The 13,242-nt window shown below is 37.5% G+C and overlaps 2 protein-coding genes across 5 annotated transcripts in view; one reads left to right on the top strand and one right to left on the bottom strand.

The window, feature by feature from the left end:
• Positions 1-13,242, top strand: part of LOC136247105 (NACHT, LRR and PYD domains-containing protein 14-like) — a 207,570-nt gene that overhangs the window by 103,066 nt on the left and 91,262 nt on the right. The window lies entirely within an intron of this gene.
• The window catches only part of LOC136247106 (uncharacterized), a 144,696-nt gene that overhangs the window by 47,459 nt on the left and 83,995 nt on the right, over positions 1-13,242 (bottom strand). For both annotated transcript variants that reach the window (XM_066038730.1, XM_066038731.1), the window contains one exon: positions 11,859-11,886. In XM_066038730.1, coding sequence (XP_065894802.1) covers positions 11,859-11,886 — 28 coding nt within the window. The remainder of the gene's footprint in view (positions 1-11,858; positions 11,887-13,242) is intronic.

The following is a 13,242-nucleotide window of genomic DNA, read 5'->3' as shown; positions in this document are numbered from 1 at the left end:
AGTGATTGCAAAACACATTTTGCAGTGGGCATTAAATAGAAACTTCAATCAAGCGATTTTCAAGCATGCCCACAAGTACAAAAAAAACTAATTTTAACACAATTCTAGTTACTATGCGAAAGTTGGAAACGGTGTACAATCTGCAAAAACCATTTTTTCAACATGGCACGTGTCCCATTCCATTCCATTCTGGTTCAGCCACAAGCTAGTCACCCAGTAGAAAATTAAACAACAAAGAAGTCACCTATAGAGAGTTCAGTACTACAGAGAGTCTAGCTACATTGGAAGTCACTCTGTAATAGAGTTCAGGTTATCTTGCAGTTATACAGATTTCTGTTACAAGCAAGCCAATCTGTAGATCTGTAGATGTACAGCCTGTAATAACACAGTATTATTTTTTAAAAGCATCATTATACATAAACAAAATACAAAACAATTCTGCTCTTGATCTCTTCCTTCTTACTGCAGTCAAGAAAAAAGTAGCTCCAAAGCTGGCCATAGGCCGGTTTTGGAGATCATAAATACAAAAAGAAGCGATATCCATACCAAAACAGCCAAGCTGTGAAATAGCATGTGGCTCCCATGTGAAAAAAGATGTGAAATCAAAGGTGTTGGCCAAGAATGAAAGTTAATTGCAAAATTTTAATAATGACAATTCAGGTGAATTTGTGTTGTCATCTCCAAATTGGAGGGCTGCACCTTATTTTCACAGCTTGGCTGTTTTAGTATAGATATGATTAAGAGTGCTCTGTACAGTTTGCATAAGGCTTCCCAAGTCACATGGCGAAACAGGATATCTTTTACATTGATAGAAATATTATGGTTGTTAATTAGTCTGTGGCTTATTACTGATTTTTTAGCACCTATGTGTTAGGTAACAGGCACGCCCCTTGCTATTCTACAACCTTATGTTTAAAATAGAGCTAGTGTGTCATTTTTCACCCAAAAGGCATGAAAATTTTGGGATGAGTTACTGTAGGAATTTTGCTAAAAAAGAGCGTTTGGTAGCAATTTCGGGTGACAAATAGCATGGAAGTGAAAACAAAGATTGGTGGCAGTGTCAAACCAGAAGTTAACCAGAAATTGAGTATCTGATGATTGAGAAGCTAAAGACGAAAATAAAAATGCACAATAGTTTGTACTGTTTTGTATAGTATATCATGAAAGTATCAAGGCTCTAGTGTGTAAACTGTAAGACTAGTTGTAGTTTAAAGGGAAAATTATAACTCACATTCTACAACAAATTAGCAGTTGGGTTTGCAATAAAGTGTGCTATAGTGTTAGATTATATCCAGCAAGAAAGTACAGTATATTTGCCCAAACCATTTGTGAGTTATGATAATTTCATGGGAGCTATACATGAACTGTACAGAGCACCCTTAATGACTATTTTTGTTGGTTAAAACAAATTGAGTGCTACAATTAGTGAAACTTATATATGTATATATACCACTTTATTGTGGGCGTTCAAAGGAGCCACTCGGTGTTTAACTCGTATATTTCCCGGGAAATATCATGGGAAAGCGGTTTGCCAATGACTTTGATGCCCAGCCAGTTCAAAGAAACGATACGCTTTGACTCGTTATACTGAGCGACATAGAGCTTTACATTGTGGGACTCGATTTTGTAGTAGTTGCTTAGCTGAGTATATTCGCTAAGATGGACTAGTTGGTTGTTAGTAAAGGATAATGAAAGCACAAAATAATTGTTTGGGCGATCGTGGAGCCGGTTCCAGTTCTAGAACTACCCCCTGTATAACTGTTAGAATTACAGTTCCAGTTCCAGTTCTGGAACCATAACCTTTAGAACTACAATTCCAGTTCTAGTTCTGGAACCATAACCTTTAGAATTACAGTTCCAGTTCTAGTTCTAGAACTACAACCTTTAAGATTACAGTTCTATTTTTAGTTCTGCATAATTAGTTTAGTGCTCCATTTCTAAAACAATGCATAGTGTGCACTAAACTATGGGGTTTGATTTGATTGTGTTATGTATCTAGGAAAAGCAACTACTACAAAACTAACTATACATGCAAAAATGATTCTCCAAGGCTTTGATTATGAGGGATGATTTGAAGTTAATCATGAACCACGGTAGTGGGTTCATAATAGGGATCGCAGTGGAATTTTTGAAAATCCTAATAGAGCAGTCACCTAAAACCAGCCTTAGAAAGCAGACTCAAGCATAAAACAACCCTCAGACGGCTTACTATCAAACACTGAACTCAGAAAAATTGTGATATAGCAGTAAAAATGGTCTAGACGAAATTTGGAAACATTCAAAAATTGCGAATTTTACGTAAATTGTTCATATTATTATTCATAATATTATTATTATTATTTTGTTTCACTCGTGTACAGCCCAAGGCTTCCATTTTTTTGCAATAAAAACTACACAGCCTTACTCACTGAGTCCTTCCGTGTGTCCATGACCCATTAATTAACCCGTACTCCACAGATTGCTAACCGGCCTCCACCTCGACAAATTTCGAAGTTCTTCTTCGCCATTGCCTGTTGTTCCGTATACGGAAGAAGCCGTAGAAGAACAAAATTACGGGATCTTGTGTGCACCGGGATGCGTGTTGTATTTATAACTTTAATAGATGGCAGATTGAAGTTGTGCAGCACTCTTTTACTTTACAAGATCGCCATAATAGGGTCTCTAGTAAGCTTCCCGTGTTCGCTACAAGAAGCGGTTCAAGCGTGCATGCAAGGCATCCGTTTATTCTTCTTCCTAGCCATCACAGTGAGGGAAGCAATAAAACCCGGAATACGGAATAACGGAACAGCGGAATAAGCGAAAATTACATTCTTAATATTTTACTACTATATATACAGTCTATAGCATTTATACAATACTCACCTCGTAGCAATTCCACAGAGAATCACTAAGGCGATCCTTAAATAGAACTAGCACAAACTAACCACTCTAGAATAATCCAACTAAGCTAAAATACTTCTAATACACTTTACTACAAAATCGCTACAACACTATAAGTTCTTTCTGTTACAGCTACCTATACCAGCCATCACACACGAGTAACTGCCCGAATTTATTAGAATCAAGCTGCACAAAGTGATGTCAGCTAAATACAGCACTTAACCTTTTGAATTTACATTAAGCTTGTTTGGCGATGGATAAGTAACAGGTTAGCCAAAGTAGATTATTTCAGAGAAGATTTCTTAGGATGGAATGTTGTCACTAATAAATTCGGGTAGTTACTCGTGTGTGATGGCTGGTAGAAGTAGCTGTAGCAGAAAGAACTTATAGTGTTGTAGCGATTTTGTAGTAAAGTGTATTAGAAAGTATTTTAGCTTAGTTAGATTATTCTAGAGTGGTTAGTTTTATGCTAGTTCTATTTAAAGATCGCCCTGAGGATCGCCTTAGTGATTCTCTGTGGAATTGCTACGAGGTGAGTATTGTATAAATGCTATAGACTGTATATATAGTAAAATATTAAGAATGTAATTTTCGCTTATTCCGTCATTCCGCTGTTCCGTATTCCGGGTTTTATTGCTTCCCCACAGTGAGTGGTTTGTTTGTCCATTATAGGTGGAAGATAAATGGTAGCGCTGATATCATGGCTGCTTTTCACAACAAAAAAAAATTTGGGTGGGGTGTTTATTACAACCCTACCATTTAAAAATATTTTGTGGTCTAACCACATGTCATCAACAACCCTCCCATATGGTATCCATGTCATAAACAACTTAAGGGTGTGAAGCCTGACAGTCTTATATGGGAGGATTGTGTGCTACTGTGCTTATGTCACTATAACTAGCTACTGTGTACTTTAGCACATTCTCTGATCAGCTAGTGACATTAACAGTTGCAAGTATTTATGAACACATGCTAACCAGACTTAAATTTGCTGATTATACCTATGGTGTTCCACTTTATGACACACTGCTGCTAGCCGGCTACACCTAGGCTTTCCGGGGCTAGAGCCCAATCTAAGTCCTGGCAATTGGAACTCAATATGCCAGTTTAAAGTAGTCTTGCATGGGTATGACTGCCAAATCCCTGGTAATCGTGTAAGACTGGCTACGCCCTGCACTGGCCACTAGTATAGTGACATTGTGATTTGTACATGCAGACACTGGCATAGGAAGACTTCGACCAAGCCTAGCCATCTCCTCCTATTTAGCTTGATTAACACCAACTCACACGGTTGCTGCTGCATGCAGCCTTGCATGTTCATATGGGCAACTCGTACATTTATACAAAGGTGTTGTAAGCATCATCACTACAATAATAGCACTACAGTTACAATGTATAGCTATCTCTTCACTACCTACTCTGCTAGACAACTCTACACCTGTAATGCACATGCTTGATGTATGCATCGTTCTTCACTTTTTAAAAAAAATGGACTCTACAGGAATTATAACACTAACAGTTTGTAATACCATTCTTATAACTTGTATCATAGAGTTTCATTCTTTTCCTTCTTTTAGAATAAACACCTAAGACATCTTGTTCTTCTTCAAGTCTCCTGTGCTGTCATCAACACTGTCTCCTGTATGATAGGTGCACAATCAGTAATTCTTCTGACAGGTAGCTAGCTCGTATAGCAGTGTGTTTTCAGCAATGGCACAAAGTGTGATGATGGTGGCTGAAACACTGAGTAGACTAGGAATTAATATATCCTACCTTATTATTTGGTTCGTGTACAAATCAGTACGAAAATACAGTCTTTATCATAGGTTACAAATAAATGTTGCATTAAGATATCTAGTTAATAAGTTAACCTTTTAAGGGTGCTCGCTGATATTTGAAGCCGTTTAAGTGCCAGCCCAGAAACCACATGCGGCCATTGTATCATAATTGGCATTACTACGCATACTTGTAGTATCAGTGTTAAGCGGACATGTTTTGCGCCAGAGAACACGAGGAAGAATAGCATGTTTTCTCGCTTCAGAATCGTCACTGAAGTGTTAGCAAATGATTGTCTGATGGATCAACAGTTATGAATTAATCTAAAAGTAAGTGTTATTTAAGGCAACAAGTGTGAACGCACTTTTCGCTTGTAGGCAACATGCGTTCGTGCCTTGTTTTCTCGAGTGATAGGGTATGCTGGTAGTTAGTATTGTAATTGTAAGCTGCTTATGTAGGGGACAATGTTACCAGCTGGAATCACAAGGCGTTACAAGCTGCTGATGATGGTGTGCCTAGCGTAACCTATCCAAGAGCGACTTGGAGACTCCAGGCGGAGCAAGAAGCTGTTCCTGTGTGTGAAGAAGAGAAAACAGACCTTTTTGTGTTTAGAACAGCGTTTTATGACATGTAATTTTGAAAAGTTGGTGATTGCAGTCAATAGGAATTTGTGTGGTTATCGTATCAAATGTCCTGTGCATGCAAAATAACTTTCTATATGACTGCAAATCATAGCTATACAACTAAGACTTTGTTAAGAGCAAGTGTCTCATAAACTATCGGGATAGTATTCACTATCGCAATATTTAATGAGTAACTATCGTGATAGTAAAATTTTTATTATCGCTCAGCACTAATATAAACTCAATCCCACAATTGCAAGTTTTCTAACATAGCGTGTTGAAGCATAGTAGCGTATTAATGATGTTTTAACGTATGGACAACATTTTGATAGCTATTAGCCCACGCTATTAAATACACGATTGATTTTCAGATGCTACTGTATAAAATAAACGGGAAGAGTTCTCGTTAGTTCTTTCACCCATTAGGTGAGTGCGCCCCAAGTGATATATATCACTTATACCACGGCTGCTTGGGATTTTGCTGACATATACACCCGTAGCCCTCGGGTGTATATATCAGCAAAATCCCTTGCAGCCGTGGTATAACTATCAAATATACCATTTTGTTCTTTATGACAACAAGTATTCTGAAAATCGTATTTGCAAGACCATGTGTCCTTCACTGATTGATCGATCAATGAACAACAATAGCCACCTTAGCAACTTATGTGCAAGGATATGGTACAGTGTATATAAGTTGTACAAAGTTTTATGCAGCTTTGAGAGCAGGAACCAGTCTATTTTGCTTTCTTTTTTTTTCTCCTATTTTTCTTTCCAACAATTTTTTTCCTACCTACTATGCTCAATATTTTGCTCATCACCAACCTATTTTGCTTCTCAGTTTTTAATATGAATAAGAGCTACTGTATACATACACTAATATGATTACATGCACATATTACAATACATTATTGTATTTAAAGTTAATGATTGTACCATAACATAATTGATGTTTCTATATAATCTTTTAATGGATTTGCTTTCAGGTCACCAAATCCAGAGTTTAATAATAAAAAATACCCTCTCTGCAGCAGCTGAGGAAGGTTGTATGGTCAAAACCTTCTTTACAGCATTTGACCAATCAGGCAAACCAGTTGAATTAAGCTTCCACCATTCCAGTGGATCAAGCTCGTCACTGATACCATCTACCTTAGCTAAATAAGAAAGAAATTCAGCCTTCAGTTTTTCAAGTTCATCATCCTTAAAGAAGGGAATGATCTGCAGTGAATTCACATGGGAAATGTCTGGCTTGAGCATGGCAATTTTGTGTGGATTGAAATTTCTTACAGCCTTAAAATTTGCTCTTTTAAGGAGGAGTCAAGCAGTTCTTGAAAGTAGTCAAGAGCTGGCTGTATATAACTTCGAGAATAGCTGCAAAGCCTCTGCTGTACAGATGATTGTGTAGATATGCTGCATATAACAGCTTCAGTGTTGGGGATGTGTGCTATCCTGACTGCTGCAACAACGGTTTGTACTTCCTCATAAGCCATAAAGCTCAGTGGCCCATCTCCTTCATGATTGTATGTAGCCTTAACAAATACTTCCCCCCAATCAATAACAGCAGCAAGCTCAAGCTTTAAGCATTTAAGTTTTTCTTTGTCAGTTAGAATTGCCAGTAACTTTGGATGAGATGAAGGGCCTAGATCTGTGTTTGTATTCAAAAATGGTTCGATATCACTAAACTGAAGCATGACTTGCTTAAATATTTCTCACTTGCTCCACCACCTCGTAGCACTGTATGATGCCATTGTTTTTCCAGTCTGTTGTTTCCATAAAAATTTTGCCTTAATACTACAGGTGTATGTGAAAAAAGCGATAGCTAATTGCTAATAAACTCTGCCAGGGTTGGTATTGTGAAGTGCTCTCCAACTCGGTCAAAAGCATGGCTCAAACATCCAACATCAATAGTACTGGGATAATGATCTGTACTGTCTTCATTGCCACACTGTTGACAGATGTCCTATCTTGCATAGCAGCAATAAGATGACTAGAAGAAATGCTATAGGAGACTGACAGTACCTGTACTAATTCATGTGCAATTTCTTCCCCAGTAAGTGATTTTGAAAGCAATTGAATAGCTAGAAGCTGCTGTTCAATTTCCCATGAATCATTCACAAAGCACACTAAAATAGCCAATGCCTCCCCACTATGAGAAGTATCATCAAATATGATGCTTAAAAACTGCCCCTGTATTGATTGTTTAATTATCACCCTCTCGTCCTCCAAAATGAATGGTATCAGATCACATAAAAACCTTTTGTCAGTGAGGTGATAACCTGTCTCCTCAAAAAGACCACGGGAATGGTCAATTTTACTTAGTGGCACACCAGCTTTAAGGAAAGTTTTAACTATTTTCACTCAGAAAACTTGCTGCAGTTCACCTCGCCCATGGACTTCTTGATTGTACTTCTTTAAAGACTGTGCAATATCCAAGTCATCAGCTTTCCTTTTCTGTAGCCCTTTCTTTCCATCATTATGCTTACTGGATTTAATGTGGTACTCAATGCTGCTCTTTTTGAGAGGTAACTCTTCACCACATCCTTGGCAAAACAGTTTTCCAGATAACACTGTAAAGGGCTCCTTGGAATACTTAGTCACCCTTTGTTGGGGCTTTATAGTTTTTGGGTTGGTCTGCAAATTTGAATTTGCTCGTTTCTTGCCAACTGGTGGATTTTTGGCAATTTTTCTCTTATGAGATAAGTTGGAAGCGGTTGGTGCGTTTAGCACACTGAGTAACAAAACCCAACTAGACGTTGAAAACGATGAATTGCTGGCACTTTCAAAGGCACTTCTAGTAGAGCTTGGCAAAAAGCTTACCACAACATCCGATTCATGCGATGATTCATGACAGTCACCATCATTGCTATGTAGCTTTACTGAGACCATCTTCTACTTCACTCACATCACTTTCGGCACTTGAATCGTCCTCAATACGCTCTAACACATTCATTGTACCTGAATATAACTACTGCATCTGATACAGAAACAATCAATAGTGGGTTTAGCTATTCAGAGATGGAGCCCTAGTGTGAAATACATCTTGAAGCTTGTTTGAGCATATGTGCACTAGTAAGTTGTTTGGTTTATATGTTTGTGATAGCTATATTCAGATTCCTTAGACTAAGCATCCCAATTTTGCTCAATTTTTCTCCTATTATGCCAGCATTTTGCTTGTTGCTGTTGTATTCCTATTATTCCAATAATTTTACTGGCAAAATTGATGGGTCCCTATTTGAGAGCTAAAAGTCAACAGTTTCAATACAAGGATCCAAACAGTGGACATCATAAGATTCTGTATGTATTAACTGCTAGCCTTTAGTTTTGTCACAGGTCCACATATCCAAAACCTTGCTGAGATTTTGCCAGAAATTTTTGAGGCTGATCGGTACTGCATGTGTGTGAATGAATTAGGAACCATGCCCGCTTGCTGGTGTAATTATAAAGCTTTAGGAGTTTGTATGTTCCCAAAGTCACCGAGACATTCTACGTAATAAAGTAACAGTAAAACAGAGATTGATCACTTTAATAAAATAGTCAGACAGATGTTTAATTAATTAAAGCAACTTTATCAATAAAACACCATTGAAAGAAAGAAGGATTGTTCAAAAGCTAAATAGTACTGTAAAAAGTTAATGTTGCAGTTCAACGACATTGAAAAGGGGAATGGTGGCAAGCACAGCATACTGTATGTATATGGTACATATTTTGAAACCACTAAAGGCTAATAGCTTAGCCATGCATGTATGCATAACCAAGATCAATTAATAGTGCTAACCTTCTCACCACCAAATTTGTAGAGGCTTCAATCTACTGCTTTCTAACTGCTATAACTTACATACGTACTATAAAAACTATATTATCAATTTACTTGCTATAGAAAAAGGATATCAATTAATGAGTTGCTGTTTTCTAAAGAGCAACCACAAAGCCATTAGAAAACTTTAAAGTGCAAAAATTGATCTAAGTATGAAATTTCACAGTGTCACAAGCTAGTACTGACACAGTAAACATCGCTTACCTATTTAGAGTTGAAGTGATTATCTCTAAGTCTGGTGTTCCAGTATTGGAGCAAGTGCACATGTGCATAAAGGCACGAGGTCACTGTTCCAAGACGTACAAAAGTAGGAAGACACTACTCCAACCTATATATATATAATAGTGTTTTTTAAAAATTGTTAATTTAAAAATAATGTAGGGATCTATGCAATAAAAAGTAGTGAAACAAGAGATGAATGATGGTATTACAGTATAGCTCGATGGGAAAGTCCCTACTTTGGCATTGAGTAAAATGCTAATGTGCCAAAGTAGGGACTTACGAGGGCGATAACTTACCTTTGATCGTAGTAGTAGTGGCGCTCAGATCTATGACCTGTCAATGATGGTCTGCATTCTATTTACCCAGGCCGGAAGTTGTTCGGACGAACAGGCCCTTTGAGTTGTCTTCAGCTGAGTCTCGACTAACAGGATGTAGTAATACAATTTCTCTTCGAGTACTATCCAATCACTTGCTGATCTCGTCATCCGGCTGAGTCAGGGTGTTCAGAGGAACAAGTTGTTGAGTATCAGCCCGTCTATTAAGTAAGAAATCTGCTTGTTGATTGCAGTCCAGGCGTTGGCAAAAGTCGACAACTCAGCAGCCTTAATGTTTCACGCGCAACGCTTGAAATTATAAGCGCCCCACTCTTTCAGCAGCATAAGCTCTTTCTGAAATAATTTTGTGGTGTCTACAGAAAAGTGTTGATATGGAAAATTAATGCCTCGGTATGGTTTCAATGCTTGAAGAAGAAGACAACCAACCTGATGAGAGATAAAAGGAAAGACAAGGTGCACAGGGCGTACACTCGTTGGAACCCCAAAAGGCACACCCCACTGGTGAGTTTGTTGTTGTGGTGTAAAATGATGAACGTGTGCTGCTTCGTTTGGGCTCTAGGCTTGTGATTGTGGTCAGGCAGTGAGTGAGTGAGACAAAATTTTAAGTTTTGGAAGTTTTTAAAAATTCTATATCCGGTCACAAGTAAGTGTTTTCTTGTTTTAATGTTGTATTTCATGTTAGATGGATTTAATATTATTCTGTAAAGGTGATTTTTGTGACGTAAGAATTCTCTAGGGTGATTTTTAAAGGTAGCATTTTGGGCGGCACATGTTATTTTCGGGGGATCCCTACATAAACAGTACGACCGTACTGTTTGATACACTGTACTTCTCTTTTGCAATTATCACTTCAAAGAATTGTCTACAATGCCTGTTATTAGCATTCTGAAAGTAAGCAATTACATCTTCCAACCTTGCGATAGTGCATGAGAGATCAGTTATCCCTGTTCCCATTTATTTAAAGGGCATGCCCATTACAGGATAAGTGCAGGGGCTACAAAAACACTTGATTGAAGTTACACAGTTCTAGGAAACTGAACGTAACTAGTTGCTGACCCAAAATCGAAAATTTAGGCATGCATATATTAATATAATATATCCAGTGATTGCACTTGTATTGGCTTGGGTGATTAATCGCCCTGTGCAGCTATCACCCTGATACGGATTAGAAGTGTTACATATTAGCTGTGACATGAAGTATTCAGACTTTTGCTTGAAATGTATGCCCTCCTCTCTTGAGCAGTCGGACATACATTTCAGGCAAAGCCCTCATGCCCGTGTTACAACTACTACATAACGAACAACAAAAGGTGAATGCATAACTACCAATTGTGACCTGCTGAGCAAAAACTGGCCATTTTTGCATATTCCTCGAAATATTGCTTCTCTGTTGTCTACGTATACTAACAAAGGACTGGACAGCCGAAGTTTCAGCCTTTTGTGATGAATAGTCTTGGAAGTATAGTAATAGACAGCTGGAACGAGAATAATCTCAATTTGTACAGCACAAATACGGCAAATAAATTACAGGTGCATAATTAATCAATCATAACTCACAAAAGAAACAAGCTACGATGATGGGGTTTGGCACAATCTGTTCATGTGAACTGGCAAATTGATTAAGGTATGATGTTTTCTTTGTGCGCCTATGTGTAGACAAAGAGGAAGGCCATTGTGATAGCTAAATTATGATGGTAAACTTTATTTTTATGTGCCCATACAGTAACTCATGTACCGTATGCTGTACAAACACGAAACAAAAAATTTCTTACTCCAAATAAACAGGATAATCTAGTGGTGTATAGTTTTTATTGATTTGAGCTTTATTTCAGTACATAACAAAGTGATTGTAAAATTTTTATGTAGCAGACATATTTTACCTAGTTTATTTCAATACGCTTTAATAGCAATGTAGAATTTTGCGAAAAGCTGTAAACGGCCGGTTTTCACTCAGTGGGTCACAAGACTTGTGGTCCTCAATACATGTGGTGTACTGCCACAAGTGGTACAAATCTGTAAATACATAGTGTTATAATGTGCTTTTTTGTTTCGTGGAACACTCAACATGGCTGTGAGGCACACAATGAGACTACACTAGAAAATAGCTGCATATGGTAATGTGAAGTGTTTTGTGGTATAGTGATGTATTAGACTAGTGAAATAACTGTTTGCAGATATAACCAAGTACAAACTTAACACATTGATTACCTGATATCTTGTTTCTGGCCATTTTAACCTGCAAAGAAAACAGGTAAATGATATATAATAGACTTACTCTATCATTGGAAATACATACAGAATTAGAAACCATCTATATAGCCATGTTACTAATTAAAATATTCACTATAAATAGGATAGATTTAGGAGTGAAAGCACATCAAAAATTCCAGTATAAAAAAATTGGTTCAGGATAATGTTTCCGAGATTTAAGGAACACTTATTAGAGTGAAATCAGTGCATTACAAAATTGAAAACATCATGCACCTTCAACAAACTAAGTGCTGCTTTCTTCTAAAGGACATTAATAAATTGACAGAAGCATCAGGCACATATTCTTTTCAAAAAACACAGACATTTAGAAGCACAACCACAATGCTTCTTGTTAGTAATTTAACTATTGCTGTATAGGTCATTACTGGCTGCTACATAATAAAGCAGATACGAGGATGGTTGTTACGCCTTTTATTACATACCCCTGAAATGCTCAATACAAATGTGTGTGTGGGAGGAATTTTTGCTAATCTAGGCCACTTTGATGAACCAAAATTTCCATGAATTGGACTTCTTATGGCATCATTGTATGCACAAAGAGTTGCTCTACATGTATCACAGCTGGAACAGACTCAATTAGGCAGTACAGAATAATTAATTTGATTTTTAATGGTTTTTCAATTGAAATGTATTGGACATGCTTGTTCAAGCAGGCTTTTTTGTCATTAACAAAAGTATAGCGAAAGTCCACAAACTCTTTAATATGGATAAAGTACTATTTGTATAATATGCAAATTTTACTTTTATTGAAATTTCTATTGTTGTACATATAATAAATGTAACACTTTCACACCTCAGATCAAAGAAGCCGCCCGGGTTACATTTCATATGTAGCCCAGCTAGTCGGGCTACATACGAAATGTAGACCACCGGGCTGCAACTGGGCAGTGATCATATAGATGTCAAGGCTGAAATCGATTGTGGGGATCGATTAATATTCACATGATTAGGATGCACAACTTGGATTTCACCATGAAAACCATTCAGATGGAGAGCGCGTTTTGTTATCCTTGCCATTCTACGAGTTGAAAAATGGGGCAAGGTGAAACCAGTGCTATGACTTATTCATTGATTATTTCGCATGTTTTCCAATATGGACACGCCCCCATCACGAAGCTACCACTCTGCATGGAGTAGCCACTCTACAAGCAAGCTTACCTGTCTAGGCCTTTAGTGAACTCCATACATTTCCCACAAATGATTCAGTAGCACTGATTAAAACATTAAAGTCGTGTAACTGACATTTTCCGTTATATCTCTAGGATATGTCCGTTTATCATAACTGAATGTAACCAGAACATACTAGCTGCTGACTCATAAT

This window comes from Dysidea avara, chromosome 2 (assembly GCF_963678975.1).
Source record: "Dysidea avara chromosome 2, odDysAvar1.4, whole genome shotgun sequence".
Lineage (NCBI taxonomy): Eukaryota > Metazoa > Porifera > Demospongiae > Dictyoceratida > Dysideidae > Dysidea > Dysidea avara.
This window is presented reverse-complemented; position numbering and strand designations above follow the sequence as displayed.